Source organism: Myotis davidii, unplaced genomic scaffold (genome assembly GCF_000327345.1).
Source record: "Myotis davidii unplaced genomic scaffold, ASM32734v1 scaffold88, whole genome shotgun sequence".
In the NCBI taxonomy this organism is placed as follows: Eukaryota; Metazoa; Chordata; class Mammalia; order Chiroptera; family Vespertilionidae; genus Myotis; species Myotis davidii.
In genome coordinates, this window is record NW_006300377.1 from 1,362,580 (window position 1) to 1,386,802 (window position 24,223).

A 24,223-nucleotide genomic window follows, 5' to 3' on the forward strand; every position below is an offset into this window, starting at 1 on the left:
TGGGTCAGGAAGGCAGGACCGGAGTAGCGAGCTCCTTCTTCACAGAGCCTCAGAGTTCATATGTTGGACCTACTGGAAAAGCATTGCGTCCTGCCTGTGAATTTAGGGGCTCAGGGAGGCAGAAAGGAAGTGGGAGAGAGGTGGACGAGGAGCACCTTCCTGGGAAGACTCTGCAGGCCGGAGCCGCTGCCCAGGAGGGCTCAGAGGCAGATGCACTGAGCAGGCAGAGCAAGCCGGGGGAGGGGGGCGGGGAGGGTCAAAACCTGCTCAAAATCAAATGACAGTGAAGTGGGGAGAACCAGCCGGTCTAGTGCCGATGGGCACGGGGCACACTCCAGACCTCTGTTGTCCTTGCTCCTCTTCTCCTCCTCGCTCTATGCTGGCTCATCCCACTTGTCGCTAGAGGGTGTCTTCCAGTGGAAGCTTCTCATTTCCTCTGCCACTCCACCACCCACTCACCTTGCCCCTTCCCTTCACATCGGCCCCCTCTCCTGGATGTCCCCTCACTCATGGAAGGCCTGTCACCATGCTGAGTGACTTGCGTAGCCATTGCATGGCCAATCCCAGCCCCCGCCTCTCTGTTCTCTGACTTCCTCCTTCCCAAGGACCTTCTCTTCTGTTCCACCTCCCCCTCCACTTCCACCTCCCCCTTATCCTGACAAGGACCCGGACATCACCCGGGATACTGGTCCATTTCTACTTTGGTCCTTCAGGCTCCCTGTCCCTGCAGCTTGCTCCCTCAGCCACCCCTGCTGCCCCGTCTCTTCAACTGTATCGTTAGCCCCTCATCTGCTCACCACCAGGTCGACACACCTGCCTCTCTCATAGCCTCCTCTCCCTCCTTGCGCTGTAGAGGAGGTGCCGTCCTCCTAGCCAGGGTCAGTCTTCCTACCTGGGACCTGAGCCCTCTCCCTCTCCCGTCTCAGGAACCCGTACTGTTTATAATGTCCCTCTTTCCCCCACATGACAGCTGACATTCACTGAAACAGTGCTATCAGGCCGTCCTTTTTTTTTTTAAATCTTGTTGAAAGTCTTACATATGTCCCCTTTCCTCTCCATTGGCCCACTCCAGCCCACTCCCACCCCAGACCTTCACCAACCTACTGTCTGTGTCCATGGGTTATGCATATATGCATACAAGGTCTTTGGTTGATTATTTCCTGATTTTATTAAAGAGAAAACCGAGCCCCTCAGCCCCTCATCTGCTGAGTGGAGGAGCTGGGAAGCCAGTCCCTGCAGTGAGGTTCAAGAGCCCACGCTGTTAACCGCCCCGTGACCACTTCCTCCGATGTGACAGACAGCCTTTCTCCCCTTCCCCGCTGGTACGGAGCCATGACCACCTCTCTCCAGCCTCCCCTGATCCCTCTTCCTCAGCCCGTGGCTGACCTCTCTCCCTGCTGCTCTTTCCTTGGTTCCTGTGACATCACCACCCCAGTTTCCCTCCCACTTCTCTGGCGGTTCTGTAGTGATCTCCTTGGCTTCCTCCTCCCTTACCCAATCTCGAAACGTAGGGGGTCCTCTGACTTGCTCCTAGTCCCGCTTCTCACAGCTCCTGAATTTGTGTTCCAGACTCCAGACACAGACACACACATACTGACTCCCTCCCACTGATCCTCCCTGCTCATCCCAGAGGCCCTGCAAACTCAAATGTCTAGACATGAACTTTTCATCCCCGCTTCTTGGCAAATGGCAGCACCATGAACTCTGCTGGGCAAGCCTTCTTCCTCTCCCTTTCTGCCTCCCTGTCACCCACATGTCTCTGAGTCCTCCCACTTTTCTGACCCCATAGTCTGAGCCACCGCCATTGCCAGCAGGGACAGCAGCAGCAGCGAGGATGATCTCTCTAAAATGCAAATGGCATCTCAGCACTCCCCTGCTCAGAGTTCCCTGGGGACTCTCCTCCAATCTGGAATAAAAGTCAAAGTCTTTATCTGGGCCAGCATGGCCCAGCCTCAGGGGGCCCCAAATGCCAGCCTATGTTGGTTGTGATGTAGTCCTTTGGCCCACAGCAGCCTGACTCAGGCAGCCGTCCTGATGGCCCGGAAGGGGTGTTTCCAGCCATTCTGTGCTCCGCAGCGCACAGCCCTCCCCTTTGCTGGGCCCTGTGAGGGGGCTGTGGTTTTCCTGGCAACACCGGAAGCTGCCCCCCAAGTGCAAGGCCTGTTTGTTCTGTTCCCCTGTAGCCAGGGGGGCAGCTTGAACTAAAAGTCAGGGGTATAGATTTGGGCGCCTCTGGAGTGGCAAGAATATGCCCTGTGACTCAAAGTGGAAATAACTAGGATGCTGATGGGGTGAGGAGTTAGGTCTGGCCTTAGGGTTACATGAGCGCCATGGGGAGGAGCTTTCAAACCAGCTGAACAAGAAGATCCCTCCCCTGGGGCACAGACCTTGTTCTTTTGAAGGGACAAAGAGGTACCCCCCCCTCCCGTGAAATGGGGAGGGCTGGGCAGCCTGGCTCAAGGAATGACTCTGCACCCCCAGGCCCTGCAGCTATGGCAAAGGAGGTCCGGATGCCCACGATGAGGAGGAGTTGTATTTCCACTGTGAGTTGTCTGGGCCTGGCATGGGGTGGGGCGGGTGCCCCCTACCTCACTCCTCATCCCTCTTCCTGCATCCACGGCACACCCCCACCCTCCAGCCACGGAAGCCCCTCTCCCAGGACCCTCTCTCTTTGTCTGTGTTCCCAGTCAAAGTGCCGACTCGCCGCACGTTCATGGACCCCCAGAGCTGTGGGGACCCACTGCAGGCTGTTCACCTGTTTGCCAAGGAGCTGGATGCGAAAAGTGTCACAGTGGAGAAGAGCCTCGGAGCAGGCAAGCTGGGCACCCAGGGAGCCTTGTCCTTGGGGGGCACCGCCTCTGCCCTAGCCCCGCCCCCTCCAGAAGTCCCACCACCGCTCCACCCACTTGGATTCTGTAAGCCTGCCTCCACCCCAAGGCCCTCTCAGAGCTGGCCTGTGCAGACTGCCGTGGGCCGACGGGCAGACGGGCAGACGTTCAGTCCCAGGCCTTCATGGGCCTTTGCAAACTTGGGGACCAGACGTTCCTGAGCTTTAGTCCCAGCTCTGTCACTAACCAGCTGTGTGATCAGGGGCACATCCTTCTGCTCTGAGCCTGCTTCTCATCTGTAAAATGGGCATGATAGCTGCCTCAGACAGAGCTGACATGGGGACTTCACAGGCTCAGTCCAAGGCCTGCTCGTGGTAGGTGCTCATCCCCTAATGGTCAGTCTCCTGACTCTCTCTCTTCCTGCCTACAAACCCTTGGCGTGTGCTGGGGAAGGCAGCCACGTTCACCAGGAGCCAGAAGCTAAGCCCTGACACGGTGCCAGACTCACTGGGCAGAAGCCGGAAAGCGGTGTGTGGCAGAATGGGCGCCATCGTCACCCTGAGTCACACTGGGCTGGGCTGCAGGAGCCTTGGCCGTGCGGGCATATGCCAAGCCCTCTCTTTGAGGCAGGCGGGGGGAGTCCCCTTTCACACGAACACCAGGCAGGAGAGGGAGGGAGACATGGAACCACGTCACTTCGCTGGCACTCAGTGTAGCATGGTTTGAACCCGAGAGCTCTGAGTCCCAGACAGGAAGCGGCCCATGACCCAGAAGTCGCTCTCTCCTCGCTCACCCTGCCCGGTTGGCCAGGGAAGCGGCCTCCCGTGGGTGTCTGAGGTGCTGTTTCCCCACAGGGCGGTTTGGGGAGCTGTGCTGTGGCCGCCTGCAGCTCCCTGGCCGCCAGGGGCTCCCAGTGGCTGTGCACACACTGAGGGAAGGCTGCTCCGACTCCCAGAGGCTCAGTTTCCTGGCCGAAGCCCTCACCCTGGGGCAGTTTGACCACAGCAACGTCGTGCGGCTGGAGGGGGTTGTCACCCGAGGTAGGGCCCGGTGCTCCGCAAGTATGGAGGTGGGGATGGCAGCACGGGAGGGGGGTGCTCCTGTGCCTCAGGGCCCTTCCCTACGCTGAGAGGGAGCCCCTGAAATGCCCAGCATGGGGGAAAGGTCTCAGCTTTTCTTCCCCGACTCAGGGTGGCCCCGCTGTCCCTGAATGACCTTTCTGACTTGTGGTGACGCTCTGTGGGATGGGCTGCTTGGACCTTGGGTGATTTTTCTCAGCGAATGTGTAGCTTTTGACCTGGGCCTTTGTGACCCTATGGACACCTCCTCTTGTTCAGCATAGGGGACCCTGGGTCCTGAAGGGGGGCCGCAAGATTAGGGGAGTGTGGCCCTGGTTCCGGGCATCTTGGCCCAGGTCGGGGCCCACATAGGGGAGCATGTGTCCATTGGGAGCAGCCATCTGAGCCTGTGTGTGTCCACGTCCCTGGGCGCAGGAAGCACCCTGATGATCATCACTGAGTACATGAGCCTCGGGGCCCTGGACGGCTTCCTCAGGGTGAGTGCTGTGGGCCCTGGGGGTAGAAATGACCGTGTTATCTTCTTTGTTGGGACTTGGGGTGGCATCATCCCCTGAAAAGGTACCCACTGGCCAGGCCGACCTGGTGGGTGACAGGGCAAGCCGAAGCACAGAGAGGGCTACGTGACTTTCCTGGGGTCGCACAGCACCAGGGGAGCTGAGTGTGCAGCCCCGGCCTCCATCTCCTTCCTCCCTCAGCGGCACGAGGGCCAGATGGTAGCTGGGCAGCTGCTGGGGCTGCTGCCTGGGCTGGCGTCAGCCATGAAGTATTTGTCGGAGATGGGCTACGTTCACCGGGGCCTGGCCGCCCGCCGCGTGCTGGTCAGCAGTGGCCTTACCTGCAAGATTTCCGGCTTTGGGCGGGGGCCTCGGGACCGAGCAGAGGCCGTCTACACCACCATGGTGAGGAGCTGTTTCCCCGAGGCAAGCCTGCTCCCCTGTTTCCATCAAACTGCCCCAGAGTCCCCGTCTCCCCACTTCCCCCCCCTCCCCGGCCCTCAGCAGTTGGTCCTGGGTAAATGCCAGCATGGACATCGCCTTGTGTCAGCTTGTGTGCTCTCCCCAGATGTGCAGCTGGGAGGATGGCCGGTGGGGCTGGATCTGGGACCCTGTGGTGTGGGGAACCTGGGTGTCCCCCCCCTGCCCCTGACCTGCCCACCCGCCCGCAGAGTGGCCGGAGCCCGGCGCTGTGGGCCGCCCCCGAGACGCTGCAGTTCGGCCACTTCAGCTCTGCCAGCGACGTGTGGAGCTTCGGTGTTGTCATGTGGGAGGTCATGGCGTTTGGGGAGCGGCCCTACTGGGACATGTCCAGCCAGGACGTGAGTGACCTGTGGCTCCAGCTCCCTGCCTTCTGATCCTCTTGCCCTCTGACCTCAGTTCCCTGGTTCCTCTTCACTGTTTCTTTGCTTCTAGTCCTGCCTGGCTATCCCAGTCTTCCTCTAGGGTTGTGTGTGTGTGTGTGTGTGTGTGTGTGTGTGTGTGTGTGTGTGTGTGCTGGGGGGATCTAAAGCCTCCCTCTGCACCCCCACCCCACGGCCCAGGTAATCAAGGCCGTGGAGGATGGCTTCCGGCTGCCGCCCCCCAGGAACTGCCCTTCCCCCCTGCACCGGCTGATGCTGGACTGCTGGCAGAAGGACCCGGGTGAGCGGCCCCGGTTCTCCCAGATCCACAGCATCCTGAGCAAGATGGTGCAGGACCCAGATCCCCCGAAGTGTGCTACGGCCCCCTGTCCCAGGTACATCCCCATCTGTCCCCGACCATAGCAGATTCAGCGACCTCTCACCTGACCATGAGTGGCCTCCCATGTGCCCCTCGTCCAACAGTCCCATCTCTCCTCCCCACCTGTTAGGTAGGACTGCTCACCCGCTGCCCCAGATAGATCTGCTCTTCCGCTGCCTGAGGCACATGCAGCCTTCATCCACCTTAGTCACTTCTGCTTGTCCTGGGCTGTGCTCACATATCCCAGGGACAGTGACCATTGGATAATATTTGTGGTAACAGTCCTAACTGACTTGTAATCCCAGTAAATAAAAATAAGTGAAATTAGGACGAGTTGTGTCCTAGGTGTGTCCTACCCCCAGACTGTTCCAGATACTCCCAGGACCTTTGGCTGGCTCAGGTGCAACCCACTCCCACCCGCCTGAGTGTGTCGAACACTCACCTGCTCTGAGAATGCGTGGCACGCGGTGTGAGCCAGGTGTGCCCTGGGCCCAGGCCTCCCCATCTGTTCTTGCACAGCTGGCCTGTCCGCAGGACAGTGAGCAGGCTGGGCACCAGATTCTGCTGTTGATTGGCCATCTCCCTCTGCCCCCAGGCCACCCACTCCCCTGGCGGACCGTGCCTTCTCCACCTTCCCCTCCTTTGGCTCTGTGGGCGCCTGGCTGGAGGCCCTGGACCTCGGCCGCTACAAGGACAGCTTCACGGCAGCTGGCTATGGGAGCCTGGAGGCCGTGGCCGCCATGACTGCGCAGTGAGTGGGGGGAACCCAGGGCCCTGCCCTGCCTCTACGGGAGGCCCAGTGGGTCCTGATTCTGGGTGGTCCCTGTCCAGACAGAGGGAGGGGCTTGAGCGGCTGGGTCTGACCCATTCTTCTTCGTTCTTCTTTGCAGAGACCTGGTGAGCTTGGGCATCTCGTCAGCGGAACATCGGGAGGCCCTCCTCAGTGGGGTCAGCGCCCTGCGGGCACGAGTGCTCCAGCTGCAGGGCCGGGGGGTGCAGGTGTGAGCAGCCCCCACTCTTCAGGCCGGGACACCAGTGGGCTGCAGACCCCGCCTTGACAGCACCCTGGCAAGCTGCGCTCCACCGTGCAGAAGTGAGCACTAGTCCCATTTCCTGTCTGAGCCCCTGGGCTGACTCAGTCTCCCTGGGAAAAGGGTCAGATCCCTGGAGAAGACCCTCGAGAGAAGAGGGAGGAAGTGCAGGGTTTCAGAGACTGAGGTGGGGCTGGGCAGGGAGGGAAGACAGAGTTTCAAATCACCGGGCTCATGCCCTCCTGTCTGCCACATCCATGGGGGGCTGGGACCTGCCCCTTATCCCACAGACCCATTGGCCAGCAGGCAGCCTGGTCCCTGCTGGGCTCTCTTTAGGCCTGAGTGACCGAGCTGCCTGGAAGCCCGTCCTGATGGGCCCTGGAGGGCAGGGTCCTCAGCTCCTTGCGCCCTGGCCCAGCCCTGGCTGGACGTTGGTCCCCGAGGCGCAGGCAGCAGAGGAGGTGCTGAGCTCAGGGGCTGGACCCGGAGGCCGTAGACTCTGGAGCGGGTTTCTGCTTCCCTTGCTTTTGGGCTGACAGTTCAGCGGGAGGGAAGGGTCCTGGCTGGGCCCCTCGAGGTCCTGGTGCTCCCCTGAGGCCCCCGAGCCTCTCTGTGCACTTTGCATTCCTTTTATAAACTCAGTGGCCGGGACCCCAGGGACGAGCAGGCGGGGAGATGTGTTCTCTCCAGGGGGACCCCGGGCTTTGTGTCCAGCCTTGGGGACGGTGAAGAAGAGACCCTCAGAGATGGACCTTCTCTCTCTGACAGGCTGGGCCAACCCTCACTGTTCAGATGGGGAAAACGGAGGCCCAGGGAGGAGTCAGGGCCAGGCCTGGGTTACAACCAGGTGGCACAGGGCCCTGTGCAGGGGTGAGGCTGGCTCTGGAGAGAGGCCTTGGTCCTGCCCTGTGACAGCACCCCCTGTCCTGTGGCAGCCAGAGGTAGCTGCGGTGAGCCCCTATGGGGCGCTCCATCCCCTGGCCACCGCCCAGCCCCACAGAGCGCCTCCTCCCTGGGGCTTCTGCAGGCCTCTGACCAAAGCGGGTGCACTAGGCTGGCTCCAGAGTTCCTTGCCCAGAGGGGCTCCCTAAAAGTGGAGGTGACCATGAAGCCAGGCTGTCGTCGTGCGTCAGGAAGGCGGCTGGGGCTGGATAGGGCCACGGGGGCTGTCTTTCCAGGTGACTCCTGACAGGCCTCTCTGTGTTTGGCTGTGTGTGGGGTGGGGTGGGCTGGGATGGGGTGGGATGGGAAGGAGCAAAGGGGTGAATGAGACACAGAGCTGGCCCGTGGAGGGCTTAGGCCAGGTGGGGAGATGAGCTCAGGCACCAAGAAGCACCCCAAGGGTGCCTGCCCACGTGCCCCGGGGCCCCAGGGGAGACCTTGGGCCAGCTGGTGGGCTGGAGGGGCAGCTGGACTCTTGATTGTGTTTGTGTGGGGATGTTTGGAGGGCTTCTTGGCTGAAAGGCTGACTTGGAAGTTCAGGGGCTTTGAAGGTGGGAAGGGTCCTTCCTTAGGGGTGAAGCTTCCAGCCGGCCTAGATGGAGGCCCTAGGAAAGGAGGAGCCCAAGCAGAAGGGGGAGCTGAGAAGGAGCCTGGGGGCTGGAAGACGCAGTGCACCTTTGGGGAGCACCCCGTGGTGGGGATGGTGCCTCACAGCAGTGCCTTTGACCTGGCCCTGCCAGCTCTTTTCTCCTTAGGTCCCCCTGCGCCCCCCCCACAAACCTACTTTCTGTTTACTGGGCACCGGCCCCAGCTCAGAGACTCTGGGGGGTACTAGGGGAGACCAAGATATTGCTTCCACCTTTGACAGGGCTGGAGGGTCCTGTGCCAGGTGCCCTTCAGGCTCGGCACCCCCAGCCCCTGCCCCCGGGAAGCTTGGAGAAGACATGGTGTGGGGACCAGCATCCAGTCTTGTGTGGAGGGAGCCTCATCTCCAGCTCCGGCTCCATCAGTCGAGGTCTAAAGGTCTAAGTCCCCTCCCCACAGCAGCTGTTCTGCAGAGTGGCCCCTGTGGGCAGGACTTCGGTGTCCAGGGTAGATCTCCCTCCTCTGGAGTGAGGTCCCAGAATCCTGAGGGTTCCCAGGCCTCAGCCCTGAACGGGTGCTGGTGTGATGCAAGCTGATGGCTCTTTCGGAACCCCCCTATAGATCTATTTTTATATGGAACTCACTCACCGGACAAAGGGAGGCGGCCTGCAACCCCCCAGTACCCCCATCTGAGCCCACCCAGGGAGGGAAGGGGCCGGTGGTTCCTTTGATTAGTGCTAGAGGTGTTTTTATAACTTGGGGTTCTATATGGAGGACAAAGTAATAAAAACTTGTCTGTGATATGGTGTCTCTTTCAGTGACAATTGTCTCACCATTAAGTAGTTTGAGAGGCTCCCCCCGCCCCACCCTTGGGGGTTCTCCACAGTGCGTGTCTGAAATCTCTCTGCATAGAAACAAATTAGATTGTCCCTGTCATGAAAGACCCCTGTCTAGTGGGGGACACTCTTAGGAGAAGACAAGACACTGTGAACAGGGCCCCAGTAGGTTTGCCAGCATGGTCTCTGCATCAGATTTGAAGGGGTGTCTCCTTGGAGACTGTCATGGTGGCCATCCCCAGGGCTCTTAGCATAATGTGACGGAGCATGTGCTGTGGGCACTGCCACTTTGCTGATGGGATGCTGGGCTCTTCCTGGTGTCTTGGTGCCATGGGTATGTTAAGTCTTCCATCATATCCGTCATGAGGATCAGAAAACACCAGTGCATGGATGCTAATGCCAACTATGGAAAGACGATAGTGAAGTGTAGGAGGCAAGAAGTGTGGGTTACAGCTGGTGGGGAGGGAGTGGGGGAGAGGAGGCTTGTTCTACAGGTCGGTTGAGGCAGGGGGACTCTAAAGGGGACTGGGAAAATGCCTAATCCTGTGAAGGGCAACGAGAAGGCACCGTAGCCAGAGAAAACTGGATTCCAGACTCCCATTAAGTGGGAGCTCAATGTAGCCCCAGTTCTGATTGATCTCTCATCGTCTCTCCTTCCATTTCTGAATTGTCTGCTATTAATCTTCAGCATGTGTGTGTCACGCTGAACTTTAGGTATGGGCCAACAACTCATGTCACATTAGAGGAGGAAACATTGCTCAGGGCTTGTGCACATGTGGACACTGAGACATACCAGTGCGTTGCTTTTCAGGGGTGTAGGACACCGCGTGATACGCTCTGTTGGCATGTGAACCCATTCTTTTTGGCAGAGCTGGGGATAGTAGATCCTTGGAGCTAAAAGCTATGTCTGATGCTGTGAATAAACGATGCTTAGGTGATGTCCTATCACACACCTCAAGCTCGCTCTGTGAATAATTTAACCTAACTCTTCTTGAGGTATGACATTTGGAATTCTTTCAATAGGAAGCCCCAAGGAGGGCTTTGGAAAGATCAGGGTGCTTGCAAGGCAAAGAATGAAACTTGATTGAAATTCTAGAGTTCTATGAAACGGCCTCAGGGGCCCCAGTGAAGGGGACTCCAGGCCCCATCTTCCCTTCAACCCAAAGCAGCTCTGCTTAGGGCACAAAGTCAATTGCCCAGAGGTACAAGGTAGTAACAACAGGAAGTCAGATGGGAAAGCGTTCAGTGGGAAGAGGGCTAAGGGCCAGAGAAAGCTGCTACCCAACCGCAAGGACCCCGGTCGACTGTGGCCCATGTTGCCAGATCTTATTTTTTGGAGCTAGCAATCATTTTTGTGAACTTTGGCAGTTTTTAAATTGTTATAATTTAAAAAAACAGTGAACGTGTCTATGGGCTGTTTTTGCTCTTTGGCTCAGATATATAAAACATTAAATATATATATATTTTTAATTTCAGAGGAGAGAGGGAGAGATAGAAATATCAATGATGAAAGAGAATCACTGATTGGCTGCCTCCTGCATGCCCTTCACTGGGGATCAAGTCCGCAAGCTGGGCATGTGCCCCAACCAACTGGACACCGACCCGTGACCTCCTGATTCATAGATTGACACTCATCCACTGGGCCACATCTGACAGGCCCACTAGTAAGATGTAAATTTTCTTTGCAACATTCCAGCCCTTTGATAATTCAGGCCATGCTTAAATCCTGGGATGAAGAACGCATTACATTCCAAGTCAGCCCTTTATGTGGAATGGACTGCTCAGATTGCATCATGTGATGCATTTATTAGGCACCTGCTACATACTACACACTTGCCACAATTGGGTTCATTTGGACAGTGGTGCACATGAAGTGAAATTGGGCGAGCCTGGCTCTGGGTCAAGCATGTTGGATCCTGTGTTTCCTCGATGTCGAGCTCTTCCTAACACTGTACCAGAGAATGATGGGAAAGGTAGGAATTTCTGGGGACAGGATTACTTGGAAGAAGTAACCATTATTCCATACACGGTCACTGACGAAGGGTCCTTCATCATAAACTATCCATGTCAGATGACTGAGCTCAGCAATAACCCAGAATTAGTTCCATGCTGATCATTTTCAATGTAAAAAACTCTGGGCAGTGAGGGGCCCACTTAACTGATTACCTATGCACACCCTTATTTGTCCTGGTCAACGAGACTACATAGCAAACAAGCGATAGATTTTACCCTCCCCAGTGTACACTTCTAGCTCATGGAGTGAACGTGTTGGAGAAGAACATCTTGGGGTAGGTTCCCCATGTCCTTGATCTGGGGGTGAGGGCTCCTCTTCAGGTACCAGAGATTCTGCCTGGAGTAAAGGTTTTCACCTTCTGAGTAAGTAGCTGTTCAAAGGCCCCACCTGAGAGCTGCAGCTCCAAGCTGCCTCCAGTCCGGGGAGCACAGTTTGGAAATGACAGGCAGGTGCATATTAATAACAAACACACAGTTTATTGAAAACAGGTACCTTTCAGGAGCTCTTAGAAGTCAGATTAGAGATACCATTACTCAGGAAAACAATATGTACAAAAAGTCTCAGGAAAGGGAGCATAAAACAACTCGAATACAACTTAGACAGGACTGGGTTACTAGGATGGTCATGTCGCAAAATACAAAGTACAGCAAAGAGACACACATGAGAAAACAGTGGCCCCCAAGCCTGGGGTGGGAACTGTTCCCATATTCTTGGACCACATCCCATGATTCTTTGGGGCAGAGGCACTGGCTGGCACACAGGGATTTCAGTGCTAAGGAACTAGTCCAGCCCAGGGCACAGGCCAAACATGTGGAATGAGGTGACCAGGCCAGTTCACCTGCTCCTTCAATGAAGCCAGTAAGAGACGTGCTCTCTGCAGTCTACAGACCTGGCAGGGACCACAGGGCCACGGAGAGCTTAGAGAGCTCCTGTGTCAGTCCCATAAAATCCCAGACTAATCTCAGCCCCCCGATTCCCATACCCAAATCCCCACTAGCTGGAGAGGTAGAGGTGAAAGACATGGAAACTGCCTTCACACCAATTTTTGGTCTTCGGTCGAGATAAATACAAAACACCATTCCATAAGTCAGCCTGAAAACCACTGGCACAGCAGGTGAGATTCCACAGGAGGCGGGGATGGGCCTGGGAGGGGCGGTGTGTTCTGCTGTGGTCACTGCTGGGACAGGTCCTGACTCGCTGTCCTGGCCCCATTTGTACAGTTCCTCCCAGCGCCCTGGATCTGCCCTCTCATGGCCCAGAACTCGATGGTCTGAGCCCAAACTCCCAGCCTCAAGCATACAGAGCGGAAACACCAGATGCACACGGTTCTCAGGCGAGGATGAGTAGACAGTCTGCCCAAGAATATGAGTGAGGTCCTTCCATGCCACCTCCACTGGAGTTAGGGCAGGGCAGAGAGGACGCTGAGTCCCAGGAGGCAGAAAACGGCAGCTCTGAGAGCAGGAAGAACTCGGCAGGGAGAAGGACAGGAAGTTTTGATTGCATGGATGCAGCGGGCAGTGTCTTTGGAAGGTGTGAATAGTAAAACTTTGTCTAACAGATGAGGGAACAGTGTCTCCCCACGTCCCGAATTCTCCAAGAGAACACCACTTCCTGCTCTAGAACATCACACTCAAATAGACAATAAGCTTGAAGGGAAGAAGGTCCCAGAAATGCCCACTGAAGATCCATCCTGTCACGTTTCGCTTCCTGGGATAGCAGCCTCATTTGTGAGTCCGTATGCTGCTGCAGATTTGGGCAAGACGGCTCTATAAAGAAAAGAGACAGGTCGTTTAGAGAGGATGGCACTGGGCATGCTTGTCCAGGGATCACTTGCAACAGTTCTCAACCTGTTGGTCGCGAACAATGAAAATACATCCTGCATATCAGATATTTACATTATGATTCATAACAGTAGCAAAATTACAGTTATGAAGTAGCAACAAAAATAATTTTATGGTTGGGGGTCACCACAACATGAGGAACTGTATTAAATGGTAGCAGCATTAGGAAGGTTGAGAACCACTGATTCTACTCAGGTAGCACTGCATGTGTCTGAGGCAGGTCTGAGGGAATCTCAGCCCTCCATTCTGTTTCACAAACGAATTCACCTTCCGGATTCTACGTTTCTCATCTGAACAAAGGAGCAAAATAACATCTCACATGAGACAGAGAAAGTATAATTTGGGAGGAGTACTGCTGTGCATCCAGCTAGATGATGAATGTCACCAGATTTGGGTGGCTGGCTGTGTGATCTCAGCACTGGGCCTAGGTGCAATAGGACGTTTGGGAAAGCAGCTCACCTTGTCCCCTTCCTTAGCGCCCCAGGAAGGTGGGGCTATGGCAGCCATGTTTGTACTAAGTGCTCCCACCCACTAGCCAAGACCAAGCTGACTGGACCAGGGAGGCCCATGTGACCAAAGCTGAGCCAATGAACTTCTTCCTCTTGAGCATTTACGAGGACAGGTGTTGGGAAATGAAGCAATAGTTAGAGTTGAAAGTGTGGCTAGCCAAGATCGCCTACAAACCAACACTGAGGAAGGACAGAACCAAGAGCCTTGTGGAGGAGGTCATCTGCTGTGGGGGTAGTGAGGAAGGACGACGTGCGCGGGGCCCCAGAGACAAGAGGAGCCGAAGGAGCTGGTGCACCAGTGTGGAGCTCCGTAACCTCCTGTTGCTGATGGTCCCATCACTCCGAGGCCTGGCTGCTCAGCGCTTTCTTTGATTCTGTGGATTTTCTGTAATAAGACTCCCCCTCCCCCACCCCCACCCCTGAACTGCGGTAAGTCTGAGTTCTGGAGGTCAACTGTGCCCTAACACATAGGCACCAACTGCCTGAATGAGGCAGAATTTTGATTCTGTTAAGGAACTTCTGTGGCAGGCACTCTGGAGGGACCTAAATGCAACATCAATTTAGGGACAGAATTGCTACCAGGTAAGCATGACATCAGTCAAAATCCATTGGGGGAAAGAAGGCTGTAAGTACAAAGAGTTAGCCTGGACCTGAAAGACAATCCAAGGAAAGCTAACCAAGAAAGCTACTGGAGGCAGCTCAGGTGTGGAGACGAGTGTGAGACTTACGGACAGCTGCTTAATGTTCCCCAAGGCCTCTGGATCCAGTTGTGCAATATCGACCCTCTTCAAGTCACTGGCCAGTAACCGCATGCTCTGTGTGGAGGGGAAAGTGGGTTACACTGCATGTCCTTCAGGGCGGGAACCTCCACCCAGCAGCCCAGTGTGCCCCCTTCGTGTCCTGCCCTTGGTGGGGGGATGAGGCGAGGTCAGCAGTGACATCAGTGCTCATCACTGGGCCAGCTGCCGGATCACCCAGGTACCAGGGCATCCTCATCAGCTTAGAAACGCCCTGCAGACCACACCTGAGATCAAACACCCTTCCTTCCAGGAGGTGAGGTCAACAACCTGCTCTACTCAGCCCGGAGAAACGGGGCTCAGCCTGCTTCAGAACCCCTGGGAGTTACACAAAGTGGAAGAGATAGCTCGTGCTCCCCTTCCTAGACGACGCACTGTATCTGCATTACTGCAAGCACTGCATGATGACAGTGTCGTTAACTGTTAACCTGTGCGACTACTGAACTGCTTTTCCAGGGTAGGAATGTCTTCTACATCTTGGGTCTGCTACAGACGGGTGCCCAAATATTAGCGGATGAACAATAAAACCCAGAGCTGGGCAAGGATCTTCCCAGTCTGGGCCCCTATTCTGGGAGAGGAAACTGGGTTCTGAGTCTTACACAAGTGTGGAGATCAAGATCCATGCAACTAAAAGGACTTTGGGGGAGGGAAGTGGGTGCCAGACCAGGGAAAGAAATGCTAAGACACACACGGTGGCCAGGCATCCCTGACTGAAACACTTACCTCTCCGCCTCCCACTGGCACAGTGAGGAAAATCTCTTTGCTGTCGGCCAGAGGGCTGCCGTTCACTGAGACATTGTAGATCCGCTCTCTGGCTGCTGGAGTTCGCAGGCCTGGGGTCTTGAAGACCCTAGAAGGTGGGAGAAATCTCTGTAGATGGCTTGGCAGACTGCATGGCACCAGGCGCTGAGCCCTTCCAAAGCCCACCTGGCCTTTCCCTAGCCCGTTTGGCTCAGTGGATAGAGCGTCAGCCGGTGGATGGAAGGGTCCCGGGTTCGATTCCAATCAAGGGCGCGAATCTCAGTTGCAGGCTCCTCCCTGGCCCAGGCCCAGACGGCGCTCATGCAGGAGGCAACCAATGAATGTGTTTCTCTCACATTGATACGTATTTCTCTCTGCCTTTCCCTCTCTCCCACTCTCTCTGAAAATCAACGGAAAACACTCTCGGGTGAGGATTAAATAAACACGAAAAACAAAAAACAAAGCCCACCCGGCCTCAATCTGCACTTTGCGAATCACACCTTTCTAAGAAGGCGAGTTCTCAACTTAGGGGGGAATCTTTCCAAGCAGCGATGAGTAAACACAGCTGGAGAAGGGAGGTTGTAATTATCAAACACACATCTAGCAAGTCAATTCTTTCTTATCCATGTCAATTTTATGTCCAGAGCTCCATACAAATGCCAGTCATTCATCCATCCAGAAATAAACTACGGTTAATGTACTTCCAAGAGTAGCTAAGTGTTTCTATCAAGAGGAATTTTCTAGGGTCCAAGGAGGAGGATTCAGAAATTACATCATTATATTAATTCCTAAATTCTAACTTTCTTAAGACAGTTACAATGTGGCTATTATTTTCCCTCAAGTGTCCTTTGCTATATGCTCATGTGAAAAACAAAGCTAAAGAAGATGGGAATTAAAAGCGAAGATAAGTCTTCCTTCTCCCTCACCCCAGGGATAAACACCCCAGTTCCTATGCACCCTTCCAGACACTTCCTATGTATGTAAAAGCAGATGGACCATCTAGGACTGCGGTCGCCAACCGGTAGTCCGCGAGGTCCGAAAGGTTGGTGACCGCTGGTCTAGGACACACTGTGTTCCAACTGCTTGGAGATGCTCCTAATCCTGAAGTGGCCCCCCCCAACCCCCCCCCCCCCCATCAGAACATACAGATCTACTTCTTTTTAAATGTCTATATCGCATTTTCTGATTAGTTAACCAGCCCCAGGGAAGGGATAAATTTTGCTGCAAGAACATCCTTGTTTATACTGGTCTCCTAAGAGGATGTCAGTTTCTCTCAAGGGTATAGGAGAATGCCTACCCATTAAAAAACCCCAAAACCTTTTGATTAGACTCAGAAGAGACCAAGTTCACTAGAGCCTCCTATCATCAGAGACAAAGGTCTCATCAGATAAAGAGAAAAATCATTCTGTTGCTGGAACAGATGAACCTGCACTCAAGGGAGAGGCAAACACCACCAGGAAGCTCAGCCGATCACCCTCTTCTGAGGGCGCAGGCCAAGGAGTCAGGAGTTATTTTCTTAAACAATGTTCTTTTCTGACATTAAATACTGGCTCCCACCCAATCCAAGCCCGGCTCTCAGTACTCACCTTGAGTCAAATCTGGGCGTCAGGCCTGGAGTTGGTTTTACCAGGGACAGCTCCATTCGGCCCACAGCTGGGGTAACAGTGTTATAACTGCTTGACCTACAGGTAAGAAACGCAATTAGGTGCACAACTCAGGTCCAATGACGGCAGCAGCAAGGGCAGGTAACACTTGGAGCACTGACTTCGTCAGATACTGTCCTGAGCGCCTACATAAACTCCTGTAATTCTCCCAACAACCCTATGAGAAGCACCACTATTATCCTCATTTAGATACAGAAACTTATTTTTAAATAACTTGTCCAAGATCACACAGCCAATTAGGAGAGCCACAACTTTGGACCCAAGCAGTCAACCTCTAGAGCAGCCGTGGGCAAACTACGGCCCGCAGGCCGGATCCGGCCCGTTCGGCTGTTCTATCCGGCCCGCGGAGCCGAAAGAACGGAGGGTTCTCTTGCCCTCCCCTCCGCTCCTTCACCAGCAGCAGTGTTAACATGTATTAGTTCACACAAACACTCCATCCATGCTTTTGTGCCGGCCCCTGGTCCAGTTTAAGAACCCATTGTGGCCCGAGTCAAAAAGTTTGCCCACCCCTGGTCTAGAATCTAACTCCTGAATCAAGCTAACGAATAAGAGGAAGGAGACAGCCCCTCAACAGCTGCAGGCCCCCCCCCCCCCCCCCAGATGGGTTCTGGTCCTCTTGCCAAGAGTTACCACTGCTCAGGAAGGACTGAGAGGAGCCCATTCCTTCAGCACCCCCTCACTACTTTCCCCAGCTTGTGTCAGACGCAGCCCCCACTCCCAAATGGTTCAGTGGGTCCAGCAGAATCAGGTTAGGCCCATGGGGATTTTTTTTTTTAAATATTTTTATCTATTTCAGAGAGGAAGGGAGAGGGAGAGAGAGATAAAAACATCCATGATGAGAGAGAATCACTGGTCGACTGCCCCCCTGCTCGCCCCACACTGGGGATTGAGCCCACAACCTTGGCATGTGCCCTGACTGGGAATCGCAGCGTGACCTCCTGGTTCATAGATCGACACTCAACCACTGAGCCACGGTGGCTGGGCCCCAGAGTGATTCTTTATTTAGCAGGACCAGGAGGACATTTGAAGAAACTACCCATTGGTAAGTGACAGCTGCTTTGTGACCGACTATGGTGTAACTGCACACGGACTGTCAGGCAACTAAACACGATAATCTGCAATGCTTACCATGTTACTGGGCCTCATTCTCCCTGTTTGCACTGAAAACTGTGGGCAGCATAGAGAATGTGGGCAGAGCTGGAGGAGGTACTGGTTCAGATCATTTCTAGAAGCCCCTCAGTTCAGATACTCAAGGGTTTGATGACTTTAAGCTCTACAAGAACAAGCCACAGAAGCCCTCTGGCCCCTAGTTCTGCCACAATGAATGTGGTGCTCCAACAAAACCAGCACCACAGCTGAACTGGGAAAACCCATTACCTTTTGCTTTTGCCTTTTCCTTGTATGGACTGCATTCTTTTCCTGGATGGAGGGCACCTTTTGACCTGAAGTCACAATCAAATGAAAATGAGGTTACAAACAGCCTTTCCTGCAAAGGGGCAGGGGAACCAGCTCTGGAAAAGAAACCTAATATTGACCATATGAAGATCTACCTCACAGATGTAAGTAACTCAGAACATAACTGATCAACTAAGGCCTCAGACCTGGCTTGGTTTCCAAAAGAGAGGATTTTGCCAAAATTAAGGTTAAATGTCTTTTGAACTGATTGCAGGCTGGCTGGTCACGCACTCCATGCCCCTTCCTCCATCGCCACCCCCAAGTAAAGTGCCACTGAAAAGGTGCATCCCAGGTGCCCAATACAGGGAACGGCAGCAGTCCTCACGCCTCCTGTGTCCTTGGAGGTACCTGACAAGAACCACTCCCTATCTTCTGATGATTCCTCCTCCCTCCCCTCCCTGCTTCTGTGCCGTCCCCCTGCAGTGTGTCTCACAAGTTTCTCTCTCTCTCACCTCCTCCTCGCTCTCCCTGCACAGCACCAACTCCCACACTGGCACGACCACCTGAAGACCTGGGAGCCAGCGTGACTCTCAGTCTCCTCCTCCTCCCTGAGCTCCAGGCTGAAATTGCTGTCTAGGCTACATGTCCCGGAAAAGTGTTACATGCTCAGCATGTCAAACAACTAACATGTGAACTGTTCCCCAAACCCAGCATCACTCTCCCTCCTGTGCCCCACATGCCACCAGACGGCAGCTGCCTAAGCTAGAAACCATTTGTCACCTCTGGTTTCCGTTCCTCCCTCCACCAAACTTGCCCATTCTCCCTTTTAAATCTTATCTCAACGCCAGCTCTTTCGATAGGGTCAGAGGCTCATCCAAGAGGTACAATAGCCTCCCTACTGGTTTCCTTCTCCCCTGTTTTGCCCGCTCCCATTTATCCTGAATACTATTCTGACATCCAGGTCTGGTGATGTCACTCACCAGTTCCTACCCGCTGAAGCTGAACTTCCCAATCTGGCGCACAAGGCCATTCATTACCTGGCCCCTACTCTACCCACACTGCCTTCACAACTTATGTCCCAGCCATTTCAAACTGCTTCCTGTTCCTTACATGGGCACTCTCAGACCTCCTCTGGGAATTCCCTCCCCTTTCTTTTCCAGCTAATGAAATCTCATTCACCTTAAAGGCCTGGTTGTGTCCTAAGAGAATAGGTAAGCCTTAATAGCTTCCTCTCTATGCTTACACACTCTGTACATACCTCTATGATCGGGTTTGTTATCAGCTATTTAACTGGGATCTTCTCTACTGAATTGTGAACTCTGGGAGGCAACACTGTATTTTAAGTATTTTTGTATTTCCCCATCTGTCAGCCCACAGACAGGGAAATACAAAATTCTGAGTACCTACTTACTTTGGCAGTTTTAAGTTTCTTATTTTTATTTTCTTCTTCTTCATCATCTTCTTCTTCTTCCACTTTCATTTCATTCATTACCTTTCGTGCTACAAGAAACAGTTTAACAATATTTCTCATGAGAATAAACTTTCATACATTCACATTTCTTATAGGAAAAAAATAAAGCAATCTTAGGCTGTAAGCAAATAGACCCAATATAAAGATAATTTTTAAAAAAAGACGGTTTACTAGTAGACAAAGGAAACTAACTGGAGTGGTTAAGAAACCCCATATGATGCCCTGGATAGTCCTCCCAGCATTCTAATGAAGAGTGTAAACTGCCCAGGAGGTGTGGCTCAGTGGTTGAGCATCGACCCAGGAACCAAGAGGTCACGGTTCGATTCCCTGTCAGAGCACAGGCCTGGGTTGGGGGCTCTATGCCCAGTAAGGGACATGCAGGAGGCAGGTAATCTATGATGTTTCTATCTCTCCATCTCCCTTTCTCTCTCTTGCAAATCAATAAAAACATTTAAAAAAAAAAAAAAGCTCCCTAGCTGGTTTGGCTTAGTGGATAGAGTGTTGGCCTGTGGACCCAAAGGGTCCTGGGTTCAATTCCGGTTAAGGGCACGTACCTCAGTTGTAGGAGGCAACCAATCAATGTGTTTCTCTCACATCAATATTTCTCTGATTTTCCCTCTCTTCCACTCTAAAAATCAATGGAAAGATATCCTCGGGTGAGGATTAAAAAAAAAAGTGTAGACTGTGTAATCGGACAGACGTGAGCTTGAGGCCTGGCCCCACCATTAACTTGGTCACATGGCTTCATGGTAGCGCCTCGGTTTCCTCATCTATAAAAGGTAGTGGTCACTTTATAGGGCTATCACGAGACCTGGAGTATGGGCTCCATAAGAACAAGGTTTTTGTTATTTTTATTTCGTCAGTGTTTCCAGTGTGGGGCATATTTGTGAGCCATTTACACGTGTGGGTCACTGAATCTAGTAACATGAAACTAACGTGCTGAGAAAGTTAATCCTTTTACAGTTCTCTCTCAACCCTCTGATCAGGGAGAGCTGCAGCTGTATGGCCCGTCCTGTAACACTTCTGTAAAGCTTGCTAGCCTCTCCAACTCAGGGGAAGCAAGCAGACAGCATGTTTGGTTTCCAGCACAACTTTTGTTTTTATCCTTTCACGTCACTCATACATCAGTCTGGAGAGTTTGGTTAGTATCATTCTTGCATATAATTAACTGAATGCAGCTCCAAAATCACTTTTTTTTTTATTCACAAGACTGAGGATCAGACATGAGAGGGAAGAGGCTCCATCAGCGAGGGCTCCCTATGCAGCCAGCCAACCACGCTGGGCCTCAGCTCTCTCAGTTCAACAAGGGATTTTGAAAAGTACTCACTTCTGGTAGATTTCAGGGGTGTCTGAATAGCTTTTGCTGTTAGCTTGTTTATTTCCGTGATATCCAGGTCAGCCTGTGATAAAAACAGCCAGGAAACACTAGGCATAGTCCATCAAATATGAGGAACAACATTTTTAAACGCAAACAATCTTTTTAAAGCATATCACTTAATACATCCGAAAGATTATGTTAATTATAACACAACAGACTCCCATAAGCCCACCATCCCACCCAGGACCCAAAACATCAACAATAACTTGCTGCTAGTTATCTATTCTTCCCTGTTCCATTTCCTTGTCTTTCCTCCAAAGGTGACCAGTCTTCTGTGTCTTTCTCCAGATATAACCACTACCATTCCATTTGCTTGAAAGAGTGAGTGTGTGTATATGTATTTTCACAAATGTATCTGTGCTTAAATATCGTTTAGTTTGTTTCTGACCATTATTTATAGTTAATCTCTTTTTATATATCCCACTGTGACTCTATCATAGTGGATTTGTCTAATCTCTTGCCCACAGTCTTTTGCTATCATGAACACTGCAACTTGAACTGTCATACATGTATGTCCAAGTCTGCTCTTGGCTATATACTTGGGGACAGGGCATTACAGGGCTATAGGGTACACAAATGTTCAGCCTTGACATTATGCCAAATCATTTTCCAAAGTGGTTATACTTGTTTACATTCCATCAGCCACCAATACGAGTTCAAAATGATCCACATTCTATAACACCTGGTGCTGTGTCAGACTTCTCATTTTCCTCTTTTTAAGTCTAGGTTTTCAAATGTGATCTTGGGCTCTTCAAAAGGCTTCCAGTTGCCCTTTTAATTAAACTTCTTCCCACTGGTGACAACCTATGAGACTAGTCAAGAGCAGGCATGATTCCTAGGCTTTTCCTTGTAGGGCATGTGTCACTATCAGAATAGTTGCCATCTCACAGTGACAAGGTTTCATCTCTGGGTTGGGAGGGACTTCATGGAGCACTCAGAGAAGAATTCTGAGGCTGTCCAGGCTTAGCAAGAAGCAGTGCTATAGTAGATTAGTGATGTCTGATGGTTGATGGAATGGAAAGTGCTGGCCAACTTTCTGCCACCTCTATAGCCAGCTGGCACGTTATGAAGGTATCATTGGTGGCATGTCATTACCTAACATGCAGAAGAGTTAACAAGCCTAAGACTGATATCCATGTTCACATGGTTGGCCAGTGGATGGCACTAGAACTTGGACTTCAGGGTTCCCACTATTCCCTGATAAGAGAGGCTCCCTGTGCCTAAGATTTATGCAAACAACATGGTTTATGGTGAATACTTGCTTTCCTTCTGCAAGTCTGGAATTTTGGTATTGCTAGGCAGAAGATGTGACTGCCCCTAATAAAACCCTGCACATTAAGTCGCTAAGGTGCTTTCCTGCTAGGTAAGGTGCTGAATTAAGCGTGTCCTGTGTGTCTCCACTGGGAGAGGACTCTTGGGAGCTTGAACCTGGTTTCCTCTGGACTTTGCCCCATGCATCTTTCCCTTTGCTGATCTGCTTTGAATCCTTCCACTGTATAAATCATAGCACAGTAATCCTTTCACTGTAAGGATTCCACGGTTTCACTTTCTGCAATTTCAGTTAACTTGCAGCCAATCTGCAAAATATTAAATGGAAAATTCCAGAAATAACCCACAAGTTCTGAATTGCATGCTGTTCGAGTAGATGATGAAATCTTACATCGTCCAGCTGTGTCCTAGGCCATGAATCATCCCTTTATCCAGCGTTTCCATGTTGTGTATATGCTACCTACGCATTTGTCCTTCAGTACCCATCGGCCCCAAGCATACGAGTAGTGGTGTGGGCAATTCTGGAAATGCCAAAAAGAACTGGAAAGGGCTTCATTAAGTGAAAAGGTGGTATAGTACCATAAGCTATTTTTAGAGAGACCACATTCACATACTTTATTATCAAAGTATATTGTTATAATTGTTCTATTGTATTATTAATCTCTTACTGTGCCTAACTTATAAATTAAACTTTCTCATAGGTACGTATGTACAGATAAAGACCCTTATGGAACCTCTTCTATAGTAAGCATCCATTGGTTGGATTTGTGAACAGACCCAACTTACAGTTCCCAAACAGGTCAAGTCGCTTACCGTTGCTGCCTCCTCCAGGGCCTGCTTGTTTCCTCCAAGGGCTTGAAAAAGAACATTTTGTTCAGTTACTATCAGTTTAATCATAAATCATCTTCCCATGCTGACTTATCTTTCTAAAACAGGACCAGAGTAAGCCCTTGCTCCAATAACTCGAGGACGTTCATAATTGAGTCTAACCTTTCTCCAAGCTTGACTTGTCCCCCTCATGACCTCGTCTCTGTTCTACCAAACTAAAAAGTTCCTGTGAGTTCCCCAATGTGCCACTGTTTTCTGAGACTCAGTGCCCTGGTATTTATTATTTCCCGTGCCCAAAATATTCCTCTGCACCCAACAAATTTCTAACTCATCCTCGGAAACTGAGCTCAAACCCAAAGCTCTGCTTATTTGTCTATGACAGCAGATGGCTGCTAAGTGCTGTGTTAGTTGTTCATCCTCACCCTACCCAGCAACCACTCAAAGCAGTTTTTTCTTTCCCCCAACCCCCGGGTCTTGAACTGAATTCCTTGAGGACACAGATAATATCCATAGTTTCTGGCAAAATGTGCCACGCAGTAGGTATGTGGTTATTAATGTGTGTTGAATGAAGAGGTCTGTGCAAGGTTAGATGCAGAATAAAAAGTCAGGTTAGGTCTTCCTGCTAGAACCTCTCATGGTATCCTGTATAACTGTTAAGAACTTAGGCTTTGGGACCAGAATACGCCCACATTCAAATAAACTCTGCCACTAACCAGCTCATGAGATCTTGAGCAAAGCAACCAATCTTTCTGTGCTTTAATCTCATCATCTATAAAATAGGGGTAATTTTAATAACACATCTTTTATGAGGATAAAATTAGTTAAGACAGCGAGTCCTTGAAAAACATAGCTTTAATTCGACATCGCTTTACTGGGACTGATACATGTTCAATGAATATTTGTAGAAATGTGCAAACAAATGGATTAATAAATAAAAGGGCGAGCCAAAAGGATCATTAAATGTCTAATATCCAAGGAAACCATGCATTTCTATCTCAGGAAGAGGCTACATACTGGGTAATTAATAATAACCCTCTGGCCCTAACGGTTTGGCTCAGTGGATAGAGCAACAGCCTGCAGGCTTAAAGGTCCCAGGTTCGATTCCGGTTAAGGGTATGTACCTTGGTTGCGGGCACATCCCCAGTAGGGGGTGTGCAGGGGGCAGCTGATCGATGTTTCTAACTCTCTATCCCTCTCCCTTCCTCTATGTAAAAAATATATTTAAAAAATAAATAACCCTCTGGCCCAGAAGAAAAAAGAGTTGCCACTGGATGTTAAAGAACGGGGCATGTTTTAAAGA

At 52.0% G+C, this 24,223-nt stretch overlaps 1 protein-coding gene across 1 annotated transcript in view; it reads right to left on the bottom strand.

Annotated features, from left to right (window-relative positions):
• Positions 1-11,484: 11,484 nt before the first annotated feature.
• Positions 11,485-24,223, bottom strand: part of CDCA8 (cell division cycle associated 8) — a 16,021-nt gene continuing 3,282 nt past the window's right edge. The window contains exons 4-11 of the mRNA XM_006777273.2: positions 22,909-22,949; positions 20,776-20,848; positions 19,389-19,477; positions 17,960-18,024; positions 16,505-16,600; positions 14,901-15,027; positions 14,109-14,195; positions 11,485-12,796 (exon numbers count right to left, since the gene is read on the bottom strand). Coding sequence (XP_006777336.1) covers positions 12,752-12,796; positions 14,109-14,195; positions 14,901-15,027; positions 16,505-16,600; positions 17,960-18,024; positions 19,389-19,477; positions 20,776-20,848; positions 22,909-22,949 — 623 coding nt within the window. The 3' untranslated portion in view covers positions 11,485-12,751. The remainder of the gene's footprint in view (positions 12,797-14,108; positions 14,196-14,900; positions 15,028-16,504; positions 16,601-17,959; positions 18,025-19,388; positions 19,478-20,775; positions 20,849-22,908; positions 22,950-24,223) is intronic.